The sequence below is a fragment of the Branchiostoma floridae genome, chromosome 1 (assembly GCF_000003815.2).
Source record: "Branchiostoma floridae strain S238N-H82 chromosome 1, Bfl_VNyyK, whole genome shotgun sequence".
Classification (NCBI taxonomy): Eukaryota; Metazoa; Chordata; class Leptocardii; order Amphioxiformes; family Branchiostomatidae; genus Branchiostoma; species Branchiostoma floridae.
This window is the reverse complement of record NC_049979.1, coordinates 10,980,819-11,007,287: the sequence shown is the minus strand read 5'-3', so window position 1 is coordinate 11,007,287 and position 26,469 is coordinate 10,980,819. Positions and strand designations below refer to the sequence as shown.

Genomic DNA, 26,469 nt, shown 5'->3' with positions numbered 1-26,469 from the left:
TCAAATTTCTGGAGATATGTGGGACTGTTTGTCTGATAATAGACAAGACACGTTTGAATCTGCATTGATTTTGAGTTTATTGTAATTGACAGTTAATATAGACAGAAATATTGTACTCTGAGTCTGACTCAACTTTATTGTTGTGATACGGGACTTCCTAAAAACCTGCTTGGGACCATCCATCCTCACTTCGGGACGATTGGAATTCATTTTTGGGAACACTTCTGGGACAATAGAGAAAACAGTTAATTTCGAGGCCTGCTAATATTTATCAATAGCTGTGACAATAGCATTGGCCTCACATAAAAATGACATCACAGAAGGACTACCCTATTAGTGTGTATGGCTAGGAGTCCTTTCTGGGATGTAACAACCCAATCTCAACTTGTCCCACCAAATTTTTGATATGTGAATGATAGACTGAGGAATTTCACTTCACTGGCAAGCCAGTCCCTGAGCAGCATCATAAGAACATGCACTACAATGGCATAGTTGGCTTCCAAGTAGGCTTTAAGAATGTGCGCTAATTATGGATCTGTGTTAGCCTGGTGTCCAGGCTAAATCTGTGTCAGACAATTCTAGCTGACAGCAAACTTCTTCTTGCCATTGTCATTGACGACACAAATGTGGTTGATCTCCCTGAAATGTTCGTTGTAGTCAATGCCGTAGCCCACAATGAACTTGTTTGGGACTTCAAAGCCGATGTAGTCTGGTCTGTAGCCAGTACTGGACGGTGTCCTCTTCACCAACAAGCTGAGAACAGGACAGAAAAATGCACAATAAGCATCCAAGCAGATGTGGGATCCTGATTAGTCTACTTCACATGTTTGTCACAAAGCATGCCATTTCTTCTGCCAATGTTGGTCATGGTAGGGATCAGGACCTTTGACGACGCCAGATGATTCGCTTTCGCATGTACAAATACACTACAAATCTTCCTACAAGGAAGCAAATTTTGCTGTGTGTAGCACTATTTTGAAAAAATATTCAGTAGCACTATTTTGAAAAAATATTCAAACAGTTTGACACAGCAACGTTTGCTACTTGGGAAGCTTTCAAGATGCACTCTGTCTCTATTTCAACCCTGTAGATCTCATCTTGGAGTTCTCTTGTCACATGATTGATTATCACGTGACAAGACACAGTTATAAACGGGCTTGAGATAGTGACACACCCCCGTCTTGTTCAAGGTGGATCACCTCCCTTATACCACTCACAAACCAGTCGGCCCCACTTCTGTTGTTAGGTTTATGGTTAAGGTTAGGGTTTGTTGTCCTCTCGGTGCAAAGCGTCCTGATGGTAAGACATCATGGAGCCGGAATGTCTGGAAACCATGGCAGAATCAACATAATAGAACTGTATTTATCGCTAATATGTTTTTTAGAATAGTACAAAATCTGAGGTATAAGATACTAGCTATAGCTAGTGCTCACCTTGCAACTTTGACCATCTTAGGTTGATACTCCTGTATGATAGGCAGGAGCTGCTGCATGGATGTGCCCGTGTCAATCAGATCCTCAACAATAAGCACATTCTTACCTGTGAGAAACACAAGAGACAAAAGCAGTAGTTAAGTCCCTTAAGTATCCAAATAGGGCACCCTTGGGAACAAGAGACTGGGATGCTGTTCAAAATCTTTTGTGTTTTATCATAGATCATTATCTATACTGCTGGAATCAACCAACACCAAGGGACAGTTCAGAAGTCAGCTCTTGTTGATATTGCTGGTTATTACTATGTAACAGTGGGGTTCAAGCACCGCCAAACAGACAATGCCAAAAGGTTCTGGGCCTTTTGGCATAGTGGTTTGCGTTGCAGGGTTTGTGGTTTGGTGGGCCAGTTTCCACACAGGTTCGAATCCTTGGAGCCAAGATATTGTTTCTGTCTGTTCCTACTCCTCTTCATGCATTCCTAGCCATAAAAACATGTCCGTGGTGGTGTTGAAACTGGTTCATGGCTATCCCACTGATTAATTACCTCCAAATATGTGAATATGTGCCAATGGGACTATAATGGGAATATAACAGTTGATACCAAGCTGTGCTGTTTAGATTCAAATGCAACATTATGGTGGTTTCTATCTTCTCCAAATTTGTGTCACAAAATTTGCTTTCAGCCAAACCTGGACCATACCCAGCCCAGCTAATAGAATTAAAGTTATAACTTTGCAATACTTTCTTGCAAGATGCTTGAAAAATCAATGTAATCATTTGTAAGTAGAAACAGCTCAGTATTTTCATATTCCATGGAGACTTAATTAAGCAGGGCACTCATTCAACCTTTTGTGCCATCACACTGATGCTGTGATTGCAGTATCTCTGAGCTGTACATTCATGAAGTAACAGGGGTATTGTACCAAAATACTCCAACAGTGAATGTGGAGAATTTCAACAATGTTAAGGGGATCCAGGAAGTGTGTGTGTGTGTGTGTGTGTAGGGATGTGTTGGAACGGGGTGGGGTGGAGATAGGGCAAAGTTTCCTTCAATCCTGACTGAAACAGAGAAAAGGGTTGGAGCTCCTGACAGGGCGACCACACTACTACTGCAAACTAAATTGGCTTTGTGTAATCCTAAGACCTTGACTTCATAATTGTAATATTAAGCAAAATGCAAGTTGTAGTATGACTGAAAAGACAACAAAACAAAGACAAACACATTTTAAGCGATTTTTATCAATGAAATTTGATGAGCGATCTGTCACAGGATAGGTCGCAATGAGGCCGCTGCCTGGTGGAATGGGGGTGAATAAGGGTATATCAGGCTTGTACCCCCATCCCCGGGGATATTTCCTGATCAGTCCCGTTTTGGCGAGCAATTACTGTCCAGTGGGAACACAGATACTGAAACAACAAACTGGTCCTAATTTGGTTATAATTGATTCCCACAAGAGATCTGTACTCTAGATCTGAGCTAAAATACATACTTATATCATTACTCGGGTTTCGTGTTACACCTTTCGAAACTAAGTGCGTTTTGCTTCACAGTGTACACACAAGGAGGATCAAAGATCACCATTTAGTACACTATTCAAACCAAAGTGTGATGTATGCAATGATGAGCTTTTGAAAGCTTCATAAAAGCTCCCTGTTCACGTAACGTTATGTTACACCATTCAAAAACAAATAAACAACTTAAATAAACTTAATCAAGGCGCCAATCTTACCCGCCAATTTAGCCAGGTCTTTGGAACCCGTCACAGTGACATTTCCCGTGGACTTGTCGTTCTTGTAGCTCTTCACGCTGATGAAGTCGAGCGCCAGGGGGAACCAGGGGGTGAAGGTGCCGTTGAGGGCGCTGACGGCCCGCGTCAGGTCGGAGAAGAAGCGCGCTCCGCCCTTCAGTACGCACAGCGCCACCACCGGCGTGTCGCAGCCGAAGTCCCGCAGGATGTGCTGCACCATCCGCTCGATCCTGTCCTGGATGAGCCCGTGGGGGATGACAACCCCCTCCAGGTACTCTACGTACACGGGCGGGATGCATAAAGATGTGGCGGGAAGGTACTTGTCGTCCTCTATCGTGATGTAGTCGGCCATCGTGTTTTGCTTGCTGCTGGCGCGCGTAAGATTACACGATATTGTTTCAACTGCGTGACCCTCGACCTCACAATGATGTGACCTTAAGGGCGCGCGTAAATGTGGGCCAATGGACGGTACCACTTCGGGAAGGAAGTGCTATTAAAACGACCAAGGACGTTTGATATCACTGAGCGTCTTTTAGATTTAGGAAAATCATTGTATCGAACCTAAATATAATTTTCACGACCCAGTCCCTCTGTTCGCTTTTGAAATAATCTGAAAAGAACTCTTCCCTTCGTTACCCAGGCACAGGTGTACACAGCAGCTAAACTTGCCCCGCCCCCATAGTTCCTGTAAGTGCCTCTCTGGATCTATTTGCTCTCGCGGGGATCGTCATTTTCGCAGTAGGATAGTCTCTGACCTGACTCCCGCCTGGTCGAACAACAGGGGACGTTTGCCTAGTAGGAGTGAACTGGCCGACCGGCTGGATTGACTGCAAAAGACTGACTGAAATTCTAGGGCAAATTATTTGTGCCTATTTGGTAAAATTCTGTGTGTCTGTTTATTGTCAGGCACTATGGCCCATATAAAGGACAAACAATTGACAGTACATTCTTTTTCAACATTTTTTCGTCCAGCTGACACGTCTGCTTGGAGACTACAGTAGGAGAGGAAAGGGCTTTTTAGGCCGAAGGGTTTTTCCGCCATGTTTAAAGTTCGCGGTTAATAAAACAATTCTGATGTAATATGGTGACTCCTTATCCGCGGGGCCACCTACTAGTATATCCGTTGTTTTTAAAAACAGGGTATTAAGGGGCACCAATTCAACAGGCGTTGCAGTTCTTTTAGATGACAGCAATTAATATTTTCACCAAAACCATTTGCCGCTTTTTTAAACAACAGTGATAAAGGTGAAGTAGCGTTATATCCCCGTTGTATTGTGCTTTTGCGGTGGAGTGGTCACGGCGAGAATAAAACCACTGCAAACATTTCAAGACTTAGTCTGAACTGAACAAAAATGTCAACTCGCTCCACGACGTGATGATGGTAGTCTTTCGAGCAGACTTTCCCATACGGTGTTTGGGTACATACTATATATATATAGACAGTGTATCAAGGAGGTTATAGCAAACACTAGTAGCTTTGCCTGTTAACCCCAGTCAGCACGAGATCGTGTAGGGCTAAGCTTCTTCAACACTCTGTAACGTACCATGTCATTGCAAGTTGTCTGCACCCGGTGTAAGTGGGCGGCCCTTTGTCTTGTTGAGATATTAGGGCTATCACCTGGGGCCAATACTATCTCCCGACCATGCAACTTCTGACTCATTCTCTTTTCTACACCAAAAACCTGTTAAATCCATTCAACTTCATAGCTATACACAACAGGCATGAAAATTCATTACATGTACTGGTAAATAATCGTGCAGGAGGCACACATTTGTGCCGTTAGCAATGAGGTCTCGTCGTAACACAAACTTTTCAACTAGATAATTTCCCGGAATTTACAACAAGTTTACGCCCGGGATGCATACGATCCTTATTGCTAGTAACGCTCGTATGAATCAAATCCGTAACGTTGTGTTTTATATTAGTGGATCGTAAGTATTCAAATGCCGTCAAATCGGGTATGTTTTATATTAGTAGTGGATCGTATTAGTAAAGTATTCCTTAGGGATCCCTGGCTATGGTTGTCTCATGAAACTCTAACCCAGGTAGGTTTCAAGTCAACTTTATTCATCTGGCTTCCCAAATCATATCACAATTCATATGCCTTGAATTACATATTATTATTTTTCAATCAAGGTTAGTTTAAGTCATTAAGAATGTACAAAAAACAATCTTAAACAACAGTGGAGGAGGCACGATGGACAGTTCCACAATTTGGCAGTCTGGCGTAGAAAAATATTCTAACAATTCTTTTACCCTTCAGTTGACTGAGATCATACCACCCAGCATTCAACTCATCCATTAGCAATGAGGTTCCCCATCACCGTCATGTAAGTATGATATCATGCCTTGATTTTTGTATAGTATCCGACAGTTAACAACTTAACAAAAAAACAATCACTTAACAGACACTGACCTGCTGTATGTATGTGTCGTCATTGTCGTCCTACTTACAAGACAACAAAAAATACTTAGCGCTGATGTTGTCATAGAGTTGCTGCTGTGTTGAACTTAAGGACGGTTATTACTGGTCAGTCACAGTTATACCTGCTCTATACAAGATCATTGTCCCAAGTTCTGATAGCATTTCAGCAGGCAGATGAGTCTGTTAGAGGCCAAGAAGCAACCAATAGTTGACACGACTGCTGCTTGATGATTTGATAGTACATGTAACATGTACAATCTAAGTTGCCCGGTGTCTGGTCAGAGCTATCATTGTATCTTTGCACACACCGAAAAGCGTACATAAAGGTTAATCTTTCTCAGGATGCCTGCCAGCTTACTAACCCACCACCACTACCACTACGCCAAAATATCCGGACCATCATTGTTGGAATGGTGCTTGAACCCACTGTTACTGACAGCCCTAGAAATTGGAGCCCGCGCCATATTGATAGGTAACGTCGAAGAAGGGCAGAAGCTGTCCCATTTTGCGCATCTGCGCCACGTCATCGCTTCGTCTGGCCAAATCTTTGCGGCACTCCCGCTCCAGACCGGCCACGGTGATCAGCGGCTTGCCGCGCCTCTTGTACGCCTCCAGCACGGCCTCGTACGCGTCAGGGGCCACCAGCTTCAGCTCCGCGATGCCCAGGTAGTTCTTCACCGTCAGCTTTGCGAAGCTCTCCAGCCGGAAGGCCTCTGGCAAGGTCAAGGTGCTGTCTTCCTGCAGGTGCTGCAGGATGCGGGCGTACCTGGTGTGGTAATATAAATGTGACATACATATATAATACTCTCAATGTACGTATGTACTAGGGACATTATTATTGTTATTCTGTTAATCCATTTTGTTTTGTCTTTGTCAGCGGGGTTAGCCCTTTTTGATAAGCCACATGCTAGTTTGACAGCCCTGGATGTTAATAGTGCTGAATAGCCTGACAAATAAATGAGAAAGAGAAAGTACCTAGCGTGAATGGGGCGGAGGTTGTTGCCGAACGTCGCCCTGTACTCGATTCCGGAGGTGTCGCCCTTGCGGCGTTTTGCCGGGCCCACATCGGCGGTAGACCCCGTGGTCTCGATGGGAGAGTACGGTGGCATCTCCGCTTGGGGAGGATGGTGGCCATTGCTAGACAGGGTCGGAGAGTGCTGTGACGTTTCTGTTGGAGTCGGAGGAAAGCCATTGCTCGAGAACGTCGTTGCTACATGTACAGCAAGTGGCTTCATATCGGTAGTCCTGGCCTGTGGAGGAGAGGACGAGGCCCACTGACGCTTGGATGAGCTGACGTCGCCTTCGTCGGGTGAACGTGGTCTCTTGTCGACCGGGATGAGTGGCGGGAGGGTTCGGGACCGGTGTAACAGTATCAGGGAGATGTACAGCACAGGCGCCAGTCGGCGGTGGCTCTGCATGACGGGGCTGCTACTGATGTGGAAGCGGGCGTCGCACGCGTCGCACAGGCACAGCGCCCTGCTCTGGTTGTAGCTGACACACGCCGCATCCAGGCACACCCATTTGACGGGCTGCCCGCACACCGTACATGGGAAGGTGCGAGCTGTTTCATCGAACTCCTTCGCCCGCTTCAGGATCCACTCGGCACGAGAGCCTGGGTATAAGAAGTTGTTGTTCTCCATGCTCCTTTGACAGAATGAGCTGAGACCGTCGGACTGCCACGTCAGTGCGTTTAGAATTCTTACTAGACAAACCTGTTCTCGTATGTGCTGATTACTTTGGTACACGTGCCACTGCAAGCGTGTCATTATGGCCAACAACAAAGGATACATTCCAATTCCAGGACGGGTGTACCATAATCGATAAACAATGCTTCGAAGCGCCCCTTTTTTTCTGTCTTTGATTCCGATTTTGATGTTTATGTGTGCTAGTACTGACATTACAGTTTACTTGCTACACTTCAGCAGTTATTCTCTGTCGGAACATATGGGTTCGGGATATAGGGAGGGTAACCGCGAAGATAGTATGTAACAGCTGTCCCAATGAAGCAGACTACTGGCCGGACAGGTGGTGTGCAGCTCCAGGCAAAAACGATCCATCTTCTGTTGTCCTAAGCAGACAACATAGTAACATGTATAAATTAACATCAAAAGTAGTTGTAAACCTCTGATTCTTACATCTAACCCAAACCAAATTAATTAAGTATCAGTATCTATAATCAAACCCTAACTGTTACTGTCAAATGAATAAGCAGAATTTTGTAATAAGGGACCTTAACGTAACAAAAGTACTAGGAGGGTAACAGCGATGTTATCCTATGGAATGAATTATACAATGAAAATACAGCAGGTTTCATCCTCGTTAATTCGCAAAATCAGCACTCTGTTTATCATGACCCTTGTTTCAACCACTAGACCACATGTAATGAACGTTGACAGTATGCGTAAGTCTACAGTTTATAAACCAGCGCATTTTCATTTATTAATGGCTTCCTTTTTTTGTAAAAATTATGCAGGGTAATGTTCACCTTTGTCTAACGCGTCACAAGTATAAAGTTCCAAACATCTATCATTAAGTGGTTTTGCCTTTATTGTATTAATCATATTTATATTTCAGCCATACCATAGGTATGGTGAAATATATTGTATTCGTAATGTTTCTTTCTTCTTTCTTTCTTTCTTTCTCCTGTCAAATCTTCAAATCGAATCAACTCCGCCATTTTTTAACCGATTGACTTGAAATTTGGCACAAAGGTAGAGTAAGCTAATACCCCCAGGCTTTTTTTCATTTTTTTCATATCTGCCTTTAAAATGATTTTATTGAGGTTTTTGTCAATTTTTATGTATATTTCGGTTTCCTGTACCCTGGTATTACAGCCCAATGACATGAAATTTGGTACAGAGGTGCCTTGATCATATGCTCACCTAGATTCAATAACAGTTTTGGCATGCTGTACAACAAGATGCTTAATTTTGCGATTTTTGGCCATTTTTTGACCCAAAAAAGGACATTTTTGGCTCCTGTAGCCTCGTTTTACAACCAAATGATCTAAAATTTGGTATAAAAGTGCCCTTCAATTATGTACACATAAATTCAATAAAAGTTTTCCCATACGGTACAACAAAATGCTTAATTTTGCGTTTTTTGGCCATTTTTTTTACCAAAAAAAGACATTTTGGGCTCCTGTAGCCTCGTTTCACAACCAAATGATCTGAAAATTGATATAAAAGTGCCATTCAATTATGTGCACATAAATTCAATAAAAGTTTTCCCATACGGTACCACAAAATACTTAATTTTGCGATTTTTGGCCATTTTTTTACCAAAAAAGGACATTTTTGGCTCCTGTAGCCTCGTTTTGCAACCAAATGATCTGAGATTTGGTATAAAAGTGCCCTTCAATTATGTGCACATAAATTCAATAAAAGTTTTCCCATACGGTACAACAAAATGCTTAATTTTTCGATTTTATGGCCATTTTTTGACAAAATTTGGACATTTTTGGCTCCTGTTCCCTCGATTTACAACCTAATGACCCGTAAATTGGTAAAGGGGTGCTCTAGATATCTATTCAAATGAACCATGTATAATTTTTGGCATGGACCACTTTAAAATGATATATTTGGGACTTTTTTGGTCATTTTCCAATGGCCAAAGGGGTTAACGACCTCAAGGCCTATTGTTGCATGAGGGAGATGGCTGAAATATGCTGTATTTGCTCTCAAGCAAATGTCGGCCTTTCTAGTTGGTATCTGTTTATGTTTGGTATCTGTTTATCACCCAAATGTCATGAATTACTTGTGTTACATTTGGGACAGTCCAGTTATCGAAAAAACTGGAACTTTACCATTTCCTAATTAATTCTGCAAATCAAGTCATCATTTGCATATCATTGTTTTCATATTTGTGAAAGCAACCTACATGCCCAAAATGATGGGAATCCGTCGTTCTTTTCTTCACATATCCTCTTAAAAATGTTTTCACGAAAATAACTCTGCAATTCCAAAATCAAATGATAGGGGGCTCAAACCTATCCCACCTTGTCTTGACGTTAAAAGCTAACCGCCAACCAAGTATCAAGCCCATGCTATGGCCGGGACAAGAGGCACATTGAAAAAATGCAGAACGTTCTCGTGAATTATGGAAATGTACTCCTATTTTGCATAATTTGTATTTAATTTTGTAATGTTACGTCTTTGTCTAAGTACCAAATATCATGAAAATCTGTTCTTCCTTTATTGAGTTATCCTCTTCCGAAATTATTTTACAAAAACATCCCTGCTGTTCCCAAACTAGCCGCTATGGGGCTCAGACTTCTATCACTTCTTCCCGAGCATAAGAGCTATCAAACACAAAGATTGTGACCATAGCTTGTTCAGAATACGAAATATTATATTTCATATAGACAGTGTGCCCTAAGGAATTTCCATAATATTTAGTATGCAGTTTGTTTAGACAGAGAAGTACATGGTGAAGTGCTTCATGGAGATACAAGGTATTCGAGCTCTCGTTATTACTGTTGTGGTTCCATCAGCAACGTTACCAGCGAGCATGCTTCAGAAGTGGACAATTCAATCCCCTACAATCTTCGTCAACGAAGCAAAGCCAGGACGTATAATGATTCGTTCAACGCTGGCAAAAGTTAATAATTAATCTAACGCATATTTTGTATGTTTACGTAACTTAGCCCCATAGTCAGCAGCAGGTGTGAACGCAGGTGTGATTGCTACCACCGCAATCTTTGGCTTACTTTCCTAACGTTATTGCTGTCTATTGTGTAAGTTATATACATGCACCTCTTTGGCTATACGGACGCATTGTGTAAGTGTGGTGTCACGCTCCAGAAGAACTACTTATAAGCGCCTGGCCACACTGTACGGTATAGTACACTGTCCTTGTTATTGCAACTGACCTCGCGATGGCATACAGAGTTCTCCGGGAGCTATGGGCGTTCCGGACGTCCCTCGTGTTCTGGTTGGTTCCTCTGGTTTTCTGCCCTCTGCCCATCTACTACGCCTGGACAGACTTTTACACGGTAAGTCCAAAATCAAGACAAGCTACACGCCAAGTCACAGCTTAACCACATCGTAGAAGTGTAGGCGAACCCATGCTATAGATTAATACTAGAGTTCCTGTTCATATATAGTTTGTTACGTGTTTTGTGTTGTATGTCTGTACCTAGGTACCTAGCCCAACAGTTAATGAGCATGATCAAGGTTATCATCAAAAGTGATCGAGTTTTACAACTCATTGTGGGTTCACACAACGACTTGGAACAACGGGATGCTTTGTTCCTGTCCACGATAGCTGTCGTTTCGACAGCCACCTTGGCGATGGTGTTAGTCGTAACATTTGCACTCGTCACTTTCCTGTCAGGTGCTGTGGCTTTCTTTTTGTACCTCGCAGGCATTCTAGTACATATTGGACGCGCAACGTAAGATCATACAAAGTTCGTCTGCGAACTACTATTATGTGATTTCATATTCATTTGATATGACGCTGTAAATTCATTTATTTTCGCGGTGATTTAATTTTGCAGTAGAAGGGGGAATGAAGTTTTTCGGCGTTTTAAGTTCGCGACACGATCAAACAATTTTGTGCAGAAACACATATGAAAGTCGCGAAAAAACGCCGCTAATGTTTCGAGATTTATGATAAATAGTCCTTATATTTCCGTGATGGTTTTGTTGACAGGAGGCGGCGTGTGGGTATGTGGTGATCATCATGGCGTTCTACTGGTCCTGTGAGGTCGTCCCCATCGGCGTTACCAGCCTTCTTCCCGTCGTCCTCCTCCCCGCCCTCGGCATCCAGTCCGCCCGAGACGTCTGCAGCAACTACATGACCGTGCGTCCATTAGCCAGCTCACAGTTTCAATTGCGCATGCACAGCGAGATGCGTTGTGGGTAATTAATATTTATTAAAAGGTGACGGCATCTAACTTGTAAATCATCTGTCTGACTCTCCAGAACATGCTTAGTGCATGTATAGACGTGTTTTCTTCATGACTTAGGGTTCTTCAGCTTTGACATACTAGTGTTATCCACAATGCATCTCACTCCATATGCGCAGTTTTAACATTGAAGAGGCTAATTTTTCCTAATTTTCAAGCAGATATTGGAGGAGGCCAAATCATGAGGTGTTCCTAGCTGCCCTTTTATGTGTCAATATGCTTTAAGTCACTATGCAACAAGGATTCAGCTAGACACACTGAAAAAAAGGAGGTAGAAAAACTTAACGATAGTCACTACCCAGCATTATGACTGCAGTACTGGAGACGCCTTTACCGTGTGGCTCTGAACGTTGCGCTAAAATGACCATTAACCATACATGACAATGGTGCTTACCCAATCTTCAAGCAAATGTGTCGGTGTTTTACGCGTCTAGGCGAGGAGTAAAAGGCACATAACTAGATCGTAGATACGGAAATACGCATGAAATGCAGCAAAAACACGTCTCGTAAAAACTTTGACTGAGCTGGTTCCCACATCTACTCGGAGATTACTTCCAAGCCAAGTGTACAGCCAACTACGTAGTTCGTGTTCAGCTCAACTACTTAACGATATTTTCCCGTAACTACCAAAGAAAGACTCCCTGCTACATGTACATTCCCACAGGACGTGACCATGTTGTTTATCGGGGGACTGATGCTCGCCGCGGCCGTTCAGAGGTGGAACTTACACAAGAGATTCGCGCTCAGGGCACTCATGCTGTTCGGCACTGAACCAAAATGGTGAGAGGCACAAAAAAAGTAACATCTATAGTTTTAAAAAGTTGCGGAAATTGCAAGAGATTAGACAGATGGAATTAGAGAGGACGAAATTGTCAATATAGAAGTCAGAAATAAATCCTCTCTTGCCTGCCTTGTTGATAAGAACAATAAAGAGGGCGGAAACTTTCATACATTGACTTTCCGTTATGATGTGAACCATCATTCCTGATCGACGTGAACTCTCTTAAGCTCCTGTCACACATTCAGGATCTTCCCACGACTTTGCTCGCGACCACTCCCCAGCCAAGGTCTGTGCAGGGTTGGAAGTAGTCTGGAATCCATCTTATTATAACCGCAGTTCACTCCTAGATCCTCTGATCACGTCCAAGCAAAACATGATCATGCTTATCTTGGCTTTGATTTTTGAAACAAAAACCTCCCCGACCCGCTAGCCCAACGACAAATGAATTAACTCACAATCTGAAGGTCGTAAGACAATGGCCGGCTACATGTATGTACATGTGTGACATGGGCTTAGGAGGTCTCAGTGTACATACATTTTTTACAAACCCACTACTACCCTACCTCCAGGCTGATGCTGGGGTTCATGTGCGTGTCAGCCTTCCTGTCCATGTGGATCAGTAACACGGCTACCACCGCCATGATGGCTCCCGTGGCCAGCGCCATGTTGGACGAGATGAGGCAGGAGGAGGAGCAGGAGGAGGAGGAGGAAAACGGTACCCATCAAGTCCGCTAGACTTTCACTTAACGTTACATTTAACGACACGGCACCGTTATATATTTTCACATCATTACATTAAGATGTATATGTTGCACAACATACAGGGATATTCAAGATTCAACACGCACACAAAACGCGCAAAAGTGGTAGCCTGAATTCCATCATTTTCTTTTTCTTGTCGGTTCCCTCGCCGATTCCCTGCATTTTAACAGTCTGATATCCGATAATAGAGAAACCGTTGGCATTTAAACGTTTGCGTAGAATAAGACGAATACCAGGATACCGGAGTGGCATGAACCTGTAAAATGAGACCAAGAGTGTGCCAGTTTTTGATGTGTTGTGCGCCACCTTACAAATTTGCATTGGCGGTTCCATTATGTGTAGCAGCCTCATGCACAATTCGACAGCTGCTATTAAAATCTGAGCTTGTCAGAATTTTGTTTGTACACGTGAGCTTCTTTCTTTATCTTCACAGACACAAATGACGATTTGGAGCTAAAAGAGGTCAAAACGGTCGACGACCCGTCAGTCGCCAAAGATCTAGAGTAAGGACACAAAAACTGTTGTGTGTGTATGTGTAACGAAAATTCCACCCGTGCCACTGCTTATTCTCCCTGTCCTGATTTGTTTTGTAGATCTTTCTGTAGTTATGGTCCTCTTATATAAATCCCTTTGTAAATTACTTTTGAAAACTAACTGTCCTCCTCAATGAATCCAGGAACATGACTCCAAACGGAGAGACGGTGGTTGGCTCTGTAGAGGTGCATGTGGGAAATACGGTATGTTTTCTTCTCCGTTTCTTGCATGTCCCCATACGTGTTCCAACATAAATAGGTATGAAAGACAATGTTGTCAAAATTGAGAAGTCGTCTGTGCATGTGTAACATTCAAACGCATTCCAAGAACGCACTTTGTGCTTACTTACGTGCACACATTCGGACGGAAAGTTGACGGACTGACGTACATGTATGGCCGCTGTGATACAATCAGTTTTTGTGTGTCTGAATAAATGTACTGCATCCAGAAGCCGCCAGTTGTGGACGATAAAACGAGAAGACGTCGTGACCTGAGAGACAAGGGACTTCTCCTGTGCGTCTGTCAGGCGGCTAACATCGGCGGGATCGCGAGTCTCACGGGCACCAGCCCCAACCTCGTCTGCGCCAGGGAGATGGACGCGTGAGTTGCCCGATCTGTTTTGTTGGTTTGTTCGGTGGTTCGGATAATCGGTAAACTGTCTTAACCCTTGTCCTGCTGAGTTTTTTTTTGCATATTCAGCCCCCCCCCCCCCCCCAACCTGGTTAATCAATCAGATCAGTAAACCTGAGCTATCCTGTGCCGCTGCTGCCGATTTACCTTTACTGCGATATATATATATATATATTACGGGCTCAGTAGGATTTTAAGGCACAGTACGTTACGTTCAAGACCAGACTGACGTGTGATCGGACTTTAAATACTCTTATCGATACGTGCGATGGGCTCTTGATGAGATCGATGCATGGCTTTCCTCAAGCAAGGGATAGCGTAAAAAAGAAAAATCTCTCATTCATTGTATTGACACATTGAAGTGGTGTAACAACCGATGACCTCGAATGCAATTCTGAAAGAAATGAGGTCCCGTATTGAAGATCGAAGAGACACAACGGTCCGGTTTTCCAGTTCGAAACTTTTGCTGTCATCATTTCCGGCTGCTCTCAGCGCAGGACATCGATGGTTTATCACTTCTCACCTTTTCTTCAGACAATTCCCAGACGGCCCCGGCATTGACTTTGCCACCTGGTTCTTCTTCGGGTTTCCGACCATGGTGCTTTGCCTTGTGCTTGCTTGGGTCTGTCTCAGTTTCATGTACTTCGGTTGCAGGTAAGCAAATTAGATGGGGATAATTAAGAATCAACATATAACATGATTTTTTTTGTTCGGTCATATGTATGGGTTATAATTTCTGTGTTTATGAAAAAATGACATGTTAAAGAATTGAGCCTTTGTTCGTGAAAACAACAACTGTTATCTATAAATGCAAGCAATCTGTCCTTCCCCAGCCTGTGCACCGGAAGCTGCTCCTGCTGTCAGAGGCGGACCCGATCCCGCAGACATGACGCCATCACGAAGGCCTATGCAGAACTGGGGCCCATGACGTATGTACGAGTGCCTTGTCAGCCACTCTCATCGCTACTTTGCTAGTCAGAACACTAGTACTGGTTTCGTTTGTGCCTGTCCTTGGTGCTGAAATCATGGTCATACTTACTTTCCATCAAACACTAACGATTTCATTTGATTTCTTTGTTTGTTTGGCTAACGGTTATGGTACATCCAACCTTGGAAACCCAACTAACCAAATGCTATTTCAAAAGACTGGTCATGGTGACTGAATACCATACACGAGTTATCAAAAGCGTTTACAAAGCACAAGACTTAGGTTCCAACCAGTTTCCCAAAGAGCGGTCGTGAATGGAATCCAGAAAATCCAAGGACAAAAAATTTAATGGAAAAAATTATAAGAAATTCAGAAATTTTATATTCATTATTAGAAACGTGGGTTGGCATATTAATCATTGTAAGAATTCTGGCAGGATGTTTTTGATAGAAATGGCCCAAGTGTTTTGTGAAGATGGTCCATAGATTCAAAACAGCGTTTTCCCTGCCAGATTTGCGGAAGGTGCTGCTCTGTTCCACTTCGTGCTGATGGTCCTGCTGTGGTTCTTCAGAGATCTCAGGTTCATCTCGCTGGAGAGCGGCCGGGCGGCGGGATGGACGTACTTCTTCGTGCCAGGGTAAATTTACAGCTACATAAGGATACATAAGTATAAGGGGGAGTTGAGGTCCCGGGCTATGGCGGGCAGGCCTCAAGTCTGACACGGAATGACTCAACGGTGGCCAAGGGAGTCGTCACAACCGTGCCATCAATGTGGACCGATCAGTATTTTGATATCAACTAGGTTAGTTGGTGAGCCCTGTCGACTCTTTTGGAACGCATTTCTTGCTTGTACATTGTACTATTTGTAGTAATGAATACTACAAGCAAAAGCGCCCCCCACCTCATCAAGCTAACGTTGACTTTCCAGGTATTTTACGGATGGAGCTGTCTGCATCACTGTAGCGTTCTCGCTCTTCTTCTTCCCATCGGAGAAACCACGGTTCCTGTGTTGTCGTTCTTCGGTTGGTAGGTGGCGCTTTATTCAATCTGGACCTATTATAATAGTCAATGCAAACTTTCTAGTTGTTAAAACTCAACGGTCAAATCTAATCTATCTTCCTCTAGGACTTATCACCACAATGTATGTCAATGCCTACTGAACTTACATAGGTCATTCAGCAGATGCTGACCTCGCTCGCTCATGTAAACTTTGTTGCTTGATGGTCAGACGACAGACCAGGGCCAGTTCCTGCACTGTTGGACTGGCGCAGTTTTAGCGACAGGATGCCTTGGTTCGTGCCTTTCATCTTCGGCGGCGGTATTGCATTGGCAGGGGGCGTGACGGTACGTTTTGGATTGCTCAGGCATCAAACCTCTATGCGTACAGAAATTAAACTCAGCACATTTGTAAAAAAAAGAGACTAGCTATTAAAAAAACGTGACGCTTCGCCTCATTCTGAGATAAGCAACTTTTTGGATGTACATGTCACTAATAAAACTTGCGAAAGACAGCGAATGCTGTCTCAATCTGAAACGTCTGATTATTTACACAACTTTTGTATACAAGTACCCTCTCATTACCTGGATTTCTAGCCTTCATTGACGCACTTACATGTTAAGTTTGATAAATTTAGATTGTGCAATAGTGTAGCGACATAACGCGTAAGGACCAGGCAGATCTATTCCATCGTTGTATTACCAGTCTAGCCTCTACCAGGCTCCCAAGGTCGCTGGACAAATAGTAGACAAACAGTGTGTGACCAGGTCACAAACTGTATTCCTTGGCCAACCAACTCCTCTGGTGTGTTTTGAGTCTATTTGGCCAATTTCTACTATTTGTCCTGCGACCTTGGGAGCCTAGTATACGTAGAGGCTATTACCAGTCTAGGAAGCCTTTTGACTAGTTCTCTAAAATGCGACTGTTGCAGGCCTCTGGCCTGGCCACCTGGCTGGGTGACCAGTTCTCCAAAGTAGATGGACTGCCGGACTGGGCGCTCCTGTTGGTGGTGTGTGCTGCAGTGGCGGCTTTTACGGAGTTTGCCACCAACTCATCAGGACCGTCCATTCTCCTGCCAATACTGGCAAGAATGGTAAGGCAAATTACATTCTGTCATGAATTTTCATTTCCTTTCCTCTGCAATGGAAGTTCCCTTCACATAATGTTTATGTGAATCTTGTCTTATGATGTACAATGTATCCAGTGGTAGCGCTAACACCAATGTAAGTGCATCTGATCGTTGTGTATCTTCCTGTCATTTTTGTCTGCAGCTATGTTGTTCTTGTTTTTTTCCCCAGGCTGAGAGATTATGCATCAATCCCTACTACCTGATGGTGCCAGCTAGCATCTCCGCCTCTTTTTCCTTCATGCTCCCCGTGGCCACCATGCCTAATGCCATCATCTACTCATATGGAAAACTGAGCGTGTTGGACATGGTAATTATCTGTAAAATACTAGTATACTCGTGTCTTTTCCGTGATATACATTCAGAACGACTGAACTCCCGAACACTGCCCAACCAAGGTCGGCGCGGTGTTGGGAGTAGCCTGAAATGCAGTCTATCCTAGCTCTAGTTCGCTCCTCTGGGTGCATCCAAGCAGAATTCTTTTATAACTTTGTCCACCTTTGATTTTCCGGCTAGCACAGACCACTTTTAATGACTAGTAGGCAACCTCTCCAAATAACTTACAACCACAGATGACTTGCTCACGACTAGCCCCAACCATGGACTGGAGAACGAGAAGGTCGAGAAGCCGTGGTTGGCTGGGGCTTTAAGTTCTAAGATCTACATAAAGCATCTCAAGCCACATGAACCTGTGGTGATCGTTGCCATGAACTAGTGCCGGCCACTAAATGCTCCTAGATGATCGTAAGAATTTGAGCATACTGGCATCTGTGGTAAATCTGGACCATCTCTTGATCTGACATCTTTCAGATGAAGTCCGGCATCTGGTTGAACGTGCTGTGTCTGCTGGTGCTGATGCTGACCACGCACACGCTGGGGATCGCGGTGTACGGGGTGGACCAGTTCCCCAGCTGGGCCACCTGTCTCAGGGACGGGGTCGTCACCAGCAACACGACCGTGGGGATAACACCGATGGCATGAGTGGCAGGATAGTCAACAATTCACATTTATACCACGCTTCCCAACTTCATATACCAACAGTAACCAAGGACATGATATAATGTCCTTGCTAATATGTACAAATGGAAGTTCACATTTCTAGCACATAGTTTTACAAACCTTTCACCATAAAATCTGTGTCCTCACATTTCCATCATTACGAAGAATTGAGAAGCTAAATCCATTTACTCCAGTTGTCACACTGGCTTGTATATACGCAGATATAAACTCTTCTTTGCGACCTCTGCTTGGCGCAAATATGCGCAATAAAGGTCATTAATTCACATGGGAGCTGATGACCGTGTAGGCTTCATAGGCTCCATCACGACTGTCCGATCCAAGACAGGGTTTCACTGTAGTGATGTTTGAAACAACTATATACAGGGTTTTTATTTGACATCACCTGCACCATGTTGGATTTCAGTATATAACCTGTATGTATGTACAACCAAGGACGTTATATGATTGGTACAACATACACACTGTAATGGTAATGATGCCGTTTCCCCACTGAAGAAACCAAAGAACCTTGCATTCCCAAGCATGCAATAGGGTCCGTGATTAGAAATTAGGGTGGTTAGAAATTACCTGGACTCCTATACTTGTTGGTGAGGGGAGAGTATGGCAGCCCTAGTAAACTAACCAGGATGATCCAGTGTCAGAGCCACAATTTTACCAGTACAGATCCCAATCACAGTCTGTCGACAGAGATTCCAATCAGGATGTTAGGAACGTTGGCATGGTCTCTTCTACACAAATGTCCAAAGCTTTACGTCACTCTATGATAAAGAGCAACATGAACCAATGTTGAAAAGTTTTGTCTTATCAGGGAAAACGTTTGACTCCGATCAGGATCTCTACCAACAGAATCAGCCAATCTGCCAGGCCATAATCTCTCCCGACATCTATGTTTCAGTCCCTCCATCACATGGCCCTTCTTACTGTGTCCGTAATGCACTGATGTACTGTAAGGAACATGTTTCAGAGTACAAGAAATCACAGTAGTTGTGATATTGTGTTTAAATGAATGCCTGGTATGGAACATTTGAAGTACTTGTGTAGCATTATTTTTTTTTGTGTGTGTGTGTGTGTGTGTGTGAATATAGCACATGTATACACATAGAGCCCATGCAGTGTTGTTATTTCAACAACTTGTCGTGAGGTTTACCACAGCCAGCACACGTACAGCAATAAAGGCAGCCCATGTAACAGTGAATGGCAGCAGTGACTCATGGCAGACACACGAATGTGGACAACTTGAAATGGAAATGGAGCCTTCTATATACAGACATCTTTTTATTTAGTCTTCTGTTACTATTTAGCATTCAATACATTGGACCACAGGTTGACAATCCAGCTCGATGCAAGTATACGTTTGTACAGGCTTTTTTTTATTCGAGAAGGCAACATGGTCTATTCCAATGACCTCCAACCTCTAACCCCTGTATTGTTACAGAGGATCCTGGGAAAATACAGATGCCAATTTTTTTCTCTTTATCTTCTTCTCTAACAATATTCATCATTATGTACAAGTAGAACTAGTAGGGAAGCTTTTCCTTGTAAAGTACAAGGGCATAAAAGGGCTCTAAACTACCAACTTCATTACAAGTTGCTGGGTCTTCCTTACACAGCACAGAGATTTGGGCAGAAAATAGCATCCGATATTTAGAACAATTATAACTTAATTCTTCTCCCTCCAGCACAGATTGACTGGCCCATGCCGCATTGGTTCCCCTTCTCCAGATTCTAATTTAATTACAATTTTGCACTCCTCACATTCTGAGCTGTCAAGGGTATGTCCAAAAATCCTGAGGAATAACAACATTTGCTTTCTTTTACACTCTTCTCACCTACTGTGCATACAATGTACAATGATCGATCAATACAAACCTTTGAGATGCAGCGTCATCAATACAAACATTAAAAATATTTTTCTACCTTTCAGGATTGCCAAGCCAAAGGTTTGTATACATTACACAATCACAACTTTTAGCAGAAAAAAACAGTTGTTATTCCTCAGTAGTATCTTTCTTTTAAAAAAAAGATAGAATAAATTGTCTTGGGAAAGTGTTCACACATCTCCTCAATGTGCTATAGCTAAGTACATGTATATGGAGCTACATCATTCTTGTACCAGTCCTTTTAAAAGGCAAACACCGGCCCTTATCTACTACCTTATAAGCAGCTATACTTTCTTTAGCAAGAAGGGGGTGCCTGGGAGGTGTACAATATATGGTGGTTACCAGATTCTATATCAATTTTCTCCATAGAACATACTGTGGCACTGTACTCAAGTCTTTAACTCTACTACTCTCTCCATAACCTTTTTGTATTTGAAAAGCCCACATGGCATGCCATACAGACTACACAGTACAGAAACCATATGGGGTGAACAAAGGCAGTAAAGAAACTCAAAGTCACAGACTTCTGACTGATACTATTTTAGAAGCCAAGTTGAAAAGATGACAGTTTGAAGAAAATAATATATCTAACGGTAATGGTTAAAACATTGTAAAACAAACACTTGGGTTACCAGTATTCATCATGATTAATATTGTGTGATTGAAAAAAAAAAGAATTGGCTTGGCTCTGACCATCAGTAAATAAGACACATACATGTACATAACAGAACTCAAGCACACTGCAATGATAATCATAATGATAAGGTTACACTTACTGGCAAGAAATTACGTTTGTTTTCCACGGACATCTCATATGTACACGTACACAGACATTCGAAATTTGGTGACAGAACACATTACTCTTAAAGGGCACAGAAACTAACACATGATGGACCAGAGTTTGTTCCAACAACCCCTGTTCCCACTACAGAAACCAGATCAGGTCTTAACTATGGTGCTTGGCCATGAACACAGGAGTACACTACTATGTTACGATTCACGGAATGCTACCATATGAAACATTTCTGAGGAAACCTGCGACAAAATTACAACAGAAGAGAACAAAGAAGAGATAAGAGCCTGTATAACATGCAGACAGACTGGGCGTTCAGCTGGTTTCGGGGGAGGTAGTGAGGTAATCGTCGGCACGTTTGTGATCAGACAAAGCTCGCATGGTCAGGGAGTCATGGGGGAGCTCTGACTTCCGGCGCGGCAGCATCTTCTTCAAATCTTTACCCCTACTGACTCCAGCCTGCGGGAAAACAACACAACATGTCAGCACTTCGCAGCTTCTGTTTTCCTGTTGAAGGATCAAATTTAAAGTAGCTCACTCTCCTACAAATAGCCTTGCCCGCAGTCTGTACAATATACCTTGTAGACGCTCTGCTCAACCTGGCTGAGGTTTCTGTTTTTGTAGGTGTGACCTCTGACCCGCCATAAACCAATCAGAGAAATGCCTGAAAGTTTTCTTTGGGTAAAGCCAATTCTCTGATTGGCTGACAGCTGGGTAGTGGCCACGTCCACCAAACTGGAAGTCTCAGCTCAATTTAGCATAGCTTAAAGTTTGTCTTATACATGTAGGTCAAGGCTCTACGCAGGAAATTTAAGTATCTAAGCCATGCATCAATATCTATCTAAAATGACACATTTTCCACATGATTCTACATATACTATGGCTGTTGTGGTCAAATATTTGAAATGTGCATCCAAAGCTGTTTCATGTTTCATTCTTTCAAGTAATACAGTTAACATTGCAAAACAATTCCTTCAAGCAACAACAGAAAATCTGTGCTCTAGTGCTCTATTTCCAATGTGCAAAATCAATGCAAGAATAAGATGTAAGGTGTCGTGTAAGGCAAGAACTCTACTGTCTGAAAAAAACTAGCAGTCAGATATGCTAAAGTAAGGAGGCAAGCCTCTGGCCAGGCTGGCAGGACTTGTTATCTGAGATATCACATGTCCTGCAAACTTGGAAGAGCTGGTGGTCAAGAAGAAACTTAAAGAACAACAGTCATTTGCCAAGAGGAAGACAGCAACAGTAGGAGCAAAACTAAACAAATCGAGACAAAATCAGATCAAAATCGCAGAGGAAGGAAGTGGGGAAAAGTCTCTCACCCGATAACCGATGGCGCCCAACATTGTTCTTCTGTTCATCAAAACAGAAAGACAGAAAGTCGATGACAATACAGGTAGTGCACAGGATGGCAGGGGTGGTTGGTACGTGGAGGTAGCCAGGATAGGGGGGCAAAGAGAGAGAAAAGGGAGAATCACTGCTGTGAAACACATCACTCAACAATACAGCATGACACACAGGAACACCACAGTCATAGGGATATAGCATACCAATGTACAATATCACGAAAATCAAGCAAAGGTGGGAACATGCATCAAATGGGTAGCAATATGGGGACACATCTTTAACCTTCTCCCTACTGAAGTAGTCTGTTCAGGCACAGATTACAGGGTTACTCAGTAGGAAAAAGGTTAACATAGGGCATAAAGTCGCTCTGGCTCCAACCAATGTCAGAAATATAGCACACAGCATAGTTAAAATATATCTTAGGGTTAGTGATCAAAGGAGCCAACCAGAGCTGCACATGTGGAGTAGGATGGATACCAGGCTACCATGGAACAAACACTTGACATGATCTCTTTCAACCCAAACAACACACAAGAAAACTTTTCTTTAGGAGAAGTTACATGTAAACTCCTGTCTTCCTTTCTGTAATCTATACTATACAGTGGTACTGACAAACACCAGAAGAGAGATTTAAAGTTTACATGTCATCCTTGTCACCTGGAAGAGGGAAGTGGCAAGCCTTGTGACAAATCACAGAAGATCACTTTGTTCAAAGTCAGCCTGATATTTTGGACTCCTCTGTTCATACCAAAAGACTTGCATTTTGGATATACAATGTGTATGTACAGAAAAGGGACACCCAGTGATACCCCACTCCTCTATTCATATTTGAATTAATATCCATCACCTCACAGTTGCACCAGAATGAACACCATCATTTCTTGATGAGATACAGGAAGGAGGCTATGATAGCTATTTGTTTCAAATTTGATCATCACATTCACAACTATGCTCAGAACTGCAAGAAAGGCAGAAGTTCGAGCTGGCAGCATTTTGAGGGAGGCCCACCTGTCCTCTTTCATTCATTTTGTCTAAGGACAGCTCCGCATCGTCATTGGCGTCTGTTTCCATGGCAACGGACCCGCTGCTGCCAGGGAAATGCGGTAGCCTAGAGTTTTCAAGATACCCGTCGCACTGTGGGGGAGAAACACACAGGCTTCGTGTTAGCTGGGGTCGCCTTCTGTCAACACGGCAGGTTGTGCCTTCACCAAACTAATTACTGTGAACTTTTGCTCATGGAACAAAATATTTATGATTGTGTTGGTTCTAGGGGCTTGTAACGAATCACACCCAATGTCGTGTTTAGATGAAAATAACAAAATTGGTTTGGAAGGGACTTCAGACATGCCTCCAATGAACATCTTAGATAGAATGTGCTATCTTATCTTCCATTTGCATTTTGAAGTACATTGTAGCGAGAAAACGCGGCAGAAAAAAAACGTGGGTGCTCAGCTCTGACTCAACTCTGGGGATTTTTGAAAGGAAAAGGAGCAGCACTCCAATTATTGCACACTATTGGTACATCCTCAGATCAGGCTGACTTTTGTAGGAGAAAACCATCCATAACAAGAGGCGGCGAGCCACGTGTGTATTTTAGCAGTGAAGGCGAGCTCACCCCTCTCCCGGATGACATGAACAAGGGAAGGTACGCAGAATGACAGCAGGAGTGAGACTGACAGAAAGGGAAGATGGAGTCAGCTGCAGTCTGTACATCAGTTTTTACAAATGCTCCTCTCCCATTAGGTAGCAAATCAGCATTCTCACCAGACCTTTTCAGCATGGGGGCCCCTACGCTATGATTTGGAAGATGCCCCTATGCTGTGAAAAAATCCTGGTGAGAACACTGCAAATGTGTACACGCCAATGGAAGAGCAGGCTATGCTGGGGCAGCATGTACATTTACAAGGGACTGAGTATGAAATAAATGATACTTTCCATTTAGAATATTTAGTACCCCATTCTGCCAAATGCTGCTCCTTTCCCTCCCAAACTCATCTCCAAACTCACCTTTCTGTCAATCAGTCTTTTTATGCTGTGACTTTTTCAAAACATATCTGGGCTCAAAATACTATTTCCTGCATTTATATGCACTGGTGCTGACACCATTCAATATCCCTCACACCAGACAATGTTTACCTGCACCAACCATTTTCTTCCCCTGTTTGCCAATGGGTTTTCTGGCTTAGTTAGACTATTTCTGGCTTCCTTAGAATACCTAAAAAAAACTTAATCACTTTGTATACTATTTAGAAATAATGTCATTTCTTTGTTTTGGTATTTCACAGCTGGTATCAGATTTACCAGCACTAACCAGCAAGTGCATGTGGTATTTCAAGCCCTGTGTATGTTAACAACTTGTGATCTCCTTTATCCATACCTAAAACAACCTCACCTAAGGAATGGCAGCTCCATCTGTAAAGAAGCCAAGACAAGACTGGGAAGAGACAATCACTCACACCCCACACAAGAAGAGCAGGTGCCCAGGTTTGCAGTACTTACCATAGGATTGGTCTGAGCTATGTGTTCTATCCTATCCCAAGCCTCTTCTCTTTCCCTAACCTTTTCTTTTTCTCTGGAAAAGCACAGCATGGTTGTCAGTATTAAGTATCCTTAGAAGTAAGGTACAGAACATACTTATAAGGATAGCAGAAAAATGTCAGAGCAAGTACTATCATGCCAATCCGCACTGATCACTCACTATGACAAGGCAAACCCTCAAATAGGACTAATGTTACATTACAATTACGATACCAAGAAGTGAGAAGTCGAATCCATATACTATCATCATAACACACTAACTTTGTCTACATTCATTTGTAAAGATCTTTTTCATGCACTTAATTATCAAGCAATGTTACTATCAATCTACACAAGTGGTTGTCCAGTTTGACTGAAAAGTTGTTCATGTTGAACTGTACAGTACTGTACACGTCTTTGCACAATTGGGTAAAAAAATTGTTACAAATTGTGGTTCAACTTTGTTTCCCAGTGATTTCTATCCACCTAGATGAACTTTCAAGTACAAAGAGTTGGTGACTCACTTTTGTCTCTCTGCTTTGTACCGTTGGGTACAGTCGTCAAACAACTTCTGGTTCATCTCCATAAACAGCTTTAAAGCATTGTAGATCAGGCCATGGATTGTCCTACAGCAGAGCAACAACAATAATCAACAAAGAACTCTCAGAGCCTTACTCCTGTCTTCTGCAGTTTTGATGTAAACAATATATGATAAAAATGCACAGCAAGTCTGTCACATTCTTTTATCTAGTCTCCATAAAGCGGTATATATCATTTTTACCACCTGTCTGTCAAGATACATTTGAAAAGGGTTTAACGTAGTTATCTGCTTAGATTATGATGATATTTGGTGCACAGCAATCCCAAAATACATTTGTAGACCATTCCTTGTGTCTTTCCTTGATACTACAGCGGTACATCAAGTTTTCATATATCCTTAGGTACCTTATCCATTACAACCTAGTTGATCACCTATGAAGTAGATCATAAGGTACACTGTACAGAAACAACTACAAACGTCATTCTGTCGGATCCAAAACCAGCCACCCTGAGAGATGAATCTCCAATGATACTTCCCCAGTACAATGCACTCCTGCATATCTAAACTGTACATATCTAGGGGGTGTTGCACTAATCATCTCTTATACACACCGGTTTTAAAAGTGGCAGATACTTGTACATGTAACCCAGTGTAACTATGCTGATGCAGGTTAGTACTTACTTGTTCCAGTGTGTTTTGGAGTTCTTGTAGAGAGCTGGGAACATGATGGGAAGTATGACCTGAGCGTTGTCACTGATCAAACTCATTATGTACTCGTTGTTCCAGTAATACAACGCTCTTTCTGCTACCTGTGAGATGTTAGAATAACCAAAAAAAAAATCTTCATTAAGTACAATGCTACGTCTGTGAATGACCTTCAGATAAGAAATGATAAAAAGGATAAAATTCAACAAATTGTTTCAACCTGAACCAACAACCTTTCTTCTTTAAGAACATCAATTTGAGAAAAATTTGAACAAAAGAACTCGCTTGCAACTATGATTTCATAAATAGCAACAGCGGACATGGAGTGTGTTCTATTTAATCGATGGAAGCCTGTGTGATACTGAAATGCGGCCCAGGTATGGCATAAAGGGC

At 42.8% G+C, this 26,469-nt stretch overlaps 4 protein-coding genes across 9 annotated transcripts in view; 1 reads left to right on the top strand and 3 right to left on the bottom strand.

The window, feature by feature from the left end:
- Positions 1–267: 267 nt before the first annotated feature.
- LOC118417367 (hypoxanthine-guanine phosphoribosyltransferase-like) lies at positions 268–3,625 on the bottom strand. Its single transcript, XM_035822924.1, has 3 exons — positions 3,164–3,625; positions 1,434–1,539; positions 268–753 (listed from the first exon to the last, which is right to left on the bottom strand). The coding sequence occupies exons 1-3, from the start codon at positions 3,531–3,533 to the stop codon at positions 579–581; spliced, it is 651 nt and encodes a 216-aa protein (XP_035678817.1). The 5' UTR covers positions 3,534–3,625; the 3' UTR covers positions 268–578.
- Positions 3,626–5,228: 1,603 nt separating this feature from the next.
- On the bottom strand, positions 5,229–7,499 carry LOC118429502. Its single transcript, XM_035840002.1, has 2 exons — positions 6,583–7,499; positions 5,229–6,373 (listed from the first exon to the last, which is right to left on the bottom strand). Exons 1-2 carry the CDS (start codon positions 7,395–7,397, stop codon positions 6,049–6,051), a joined length of 1,140 nt encoding a protein of 379 aa, XP_035695895.1. The 5' UTR covers positions 7,398–7,499; the 3' UTR covers positions 5,229–6,048.
- Positions 7,500–9,819: 2,320 nt separating this feature from the next.
- Positions 9,820–20,072, top strand: LOC118427423 (solute carrier family 13 member 5-like). The gene is made up of 15 exons (XM_035837226.1): positions 9,820–10,600; positions 11,260–11,409; positions 12,180–12,295; positions 12,866–13,011; positions 13,492–13,561; positions 13,729–13,795; positions 14,041–14,192; positions 14,757–14,876; positions 15,056–15,151; positions 15,662–15,787; positions 16,079–16,176; positions 16,379–16,494; positions 17,079–17,240; positions 17,446–17,583; positions 18,084–20,072. The coding sequence occupies exons 1-15, from the start codon at positions 10,484–10,486 to the stop codon at positions 18,252–18,254; spliced, it is 1,845 nt and encodes a 614-aa protein (XP_035693119.1). The 5' UTR covers positions 9,820–10,483; the 3' UTR covers positions 18,255–20,072.
- Positions 19,560–26,469, bottom strand: part of LOC118411853 (serine/threonine-protein phosphatase 2A 56 kDa regulatory subunit delta isoform-like) — a 30,883-nt gene continuing 23,973 nt past the window's right edge. For 3 of the 6 annotated variants that reach the window (XM_035814344.1, XM_035814352.1, XM_035814375.1), the window contains 5 exons: positions 26,053–26,180; positions 25,355–25,456; positions 24,813–24,885; positions 23,322–23,447; positions 19,560–21,425 (listed from right to left, as the gene is read on the bottom strand). In XM_035814344.1, coding sequence (XP_035670237.1) covers positions 21,282–21,425; positions 23,322–23,447; positions 24,813–24,885; positions 25,355–25,456; positions 26,053–26,180 — 573 coding nt within the window. In that variant the 3' untranslated portion in view covers positions 19,560–21,281. Of the gene's footprint in view, positions 21,426–22,288; positions 22,320–23,321; positions 23,448–24,812; positions 24,886–25,354; positions 25,457–26,052; positions 26,181–26,469 lie in introns of all 6 variants that reach the window. The other 3 variants (XM_035814359.1, XM_035814382.1, XM_035814367.1) reach the window with 3 other exon arrangements.

Coding starts and splice junctions, on each gene's coding strand:
- LOC118429502 (XM_035840002.1), bottom strand. CDS start 7,397: ATGTATCCTTTGTTGTTGGCCATAATGACACGCTTGCAGTGGCACGTG. Junction 6,374..6,582: donor CTCCGCCCCATTCACGCTAG/GTACTTTCTCTT, acceptor TTACCACACCAG/GTACGCCCGCATCCTGCAGC.
- LOC118427423 (XM_035837226.1), top strand. CDS start 10,484: ATGGCATACAGAGTTCTCCGGGAGCTATGGGCGTTCCGGACGTCCCTC. Junction 13,012..13,491: donor GGAGGAGGAGGAGGAAAACG/GTACCCATCAAG, acceptor TTATCTTCACAG/ACACAAATGACGATTTGGAG. Junction 17,241..17,445: donor TGCCAATACTGGCAAGAATG/GTAAGGCAAATT, acceptor TTTTTTCCCCAG/GCTGAGAGATTATGCATCAA.
- LOC118417367 (XM_035822924.1), bottom strand. CDS start 3,533: ATGGCCGACTACATCACGATAGAGGACGACAAGTACCTTCCCGCCACA. Junction 1,540..3,163: donor AGACCTGGCTAAATTGGCGG/GTAAGATTGGCG, acceptor TGTTTCTCACAG/GTAAGAATGTGCTTATTGTT. Junction 754..1,433: donor AAGATGGTCAAAGTTGCAAG/GTGAGCACTAGC, acceptor TCCTGTTCTCAG/CTTGTTGGTGAAGAGGACAC.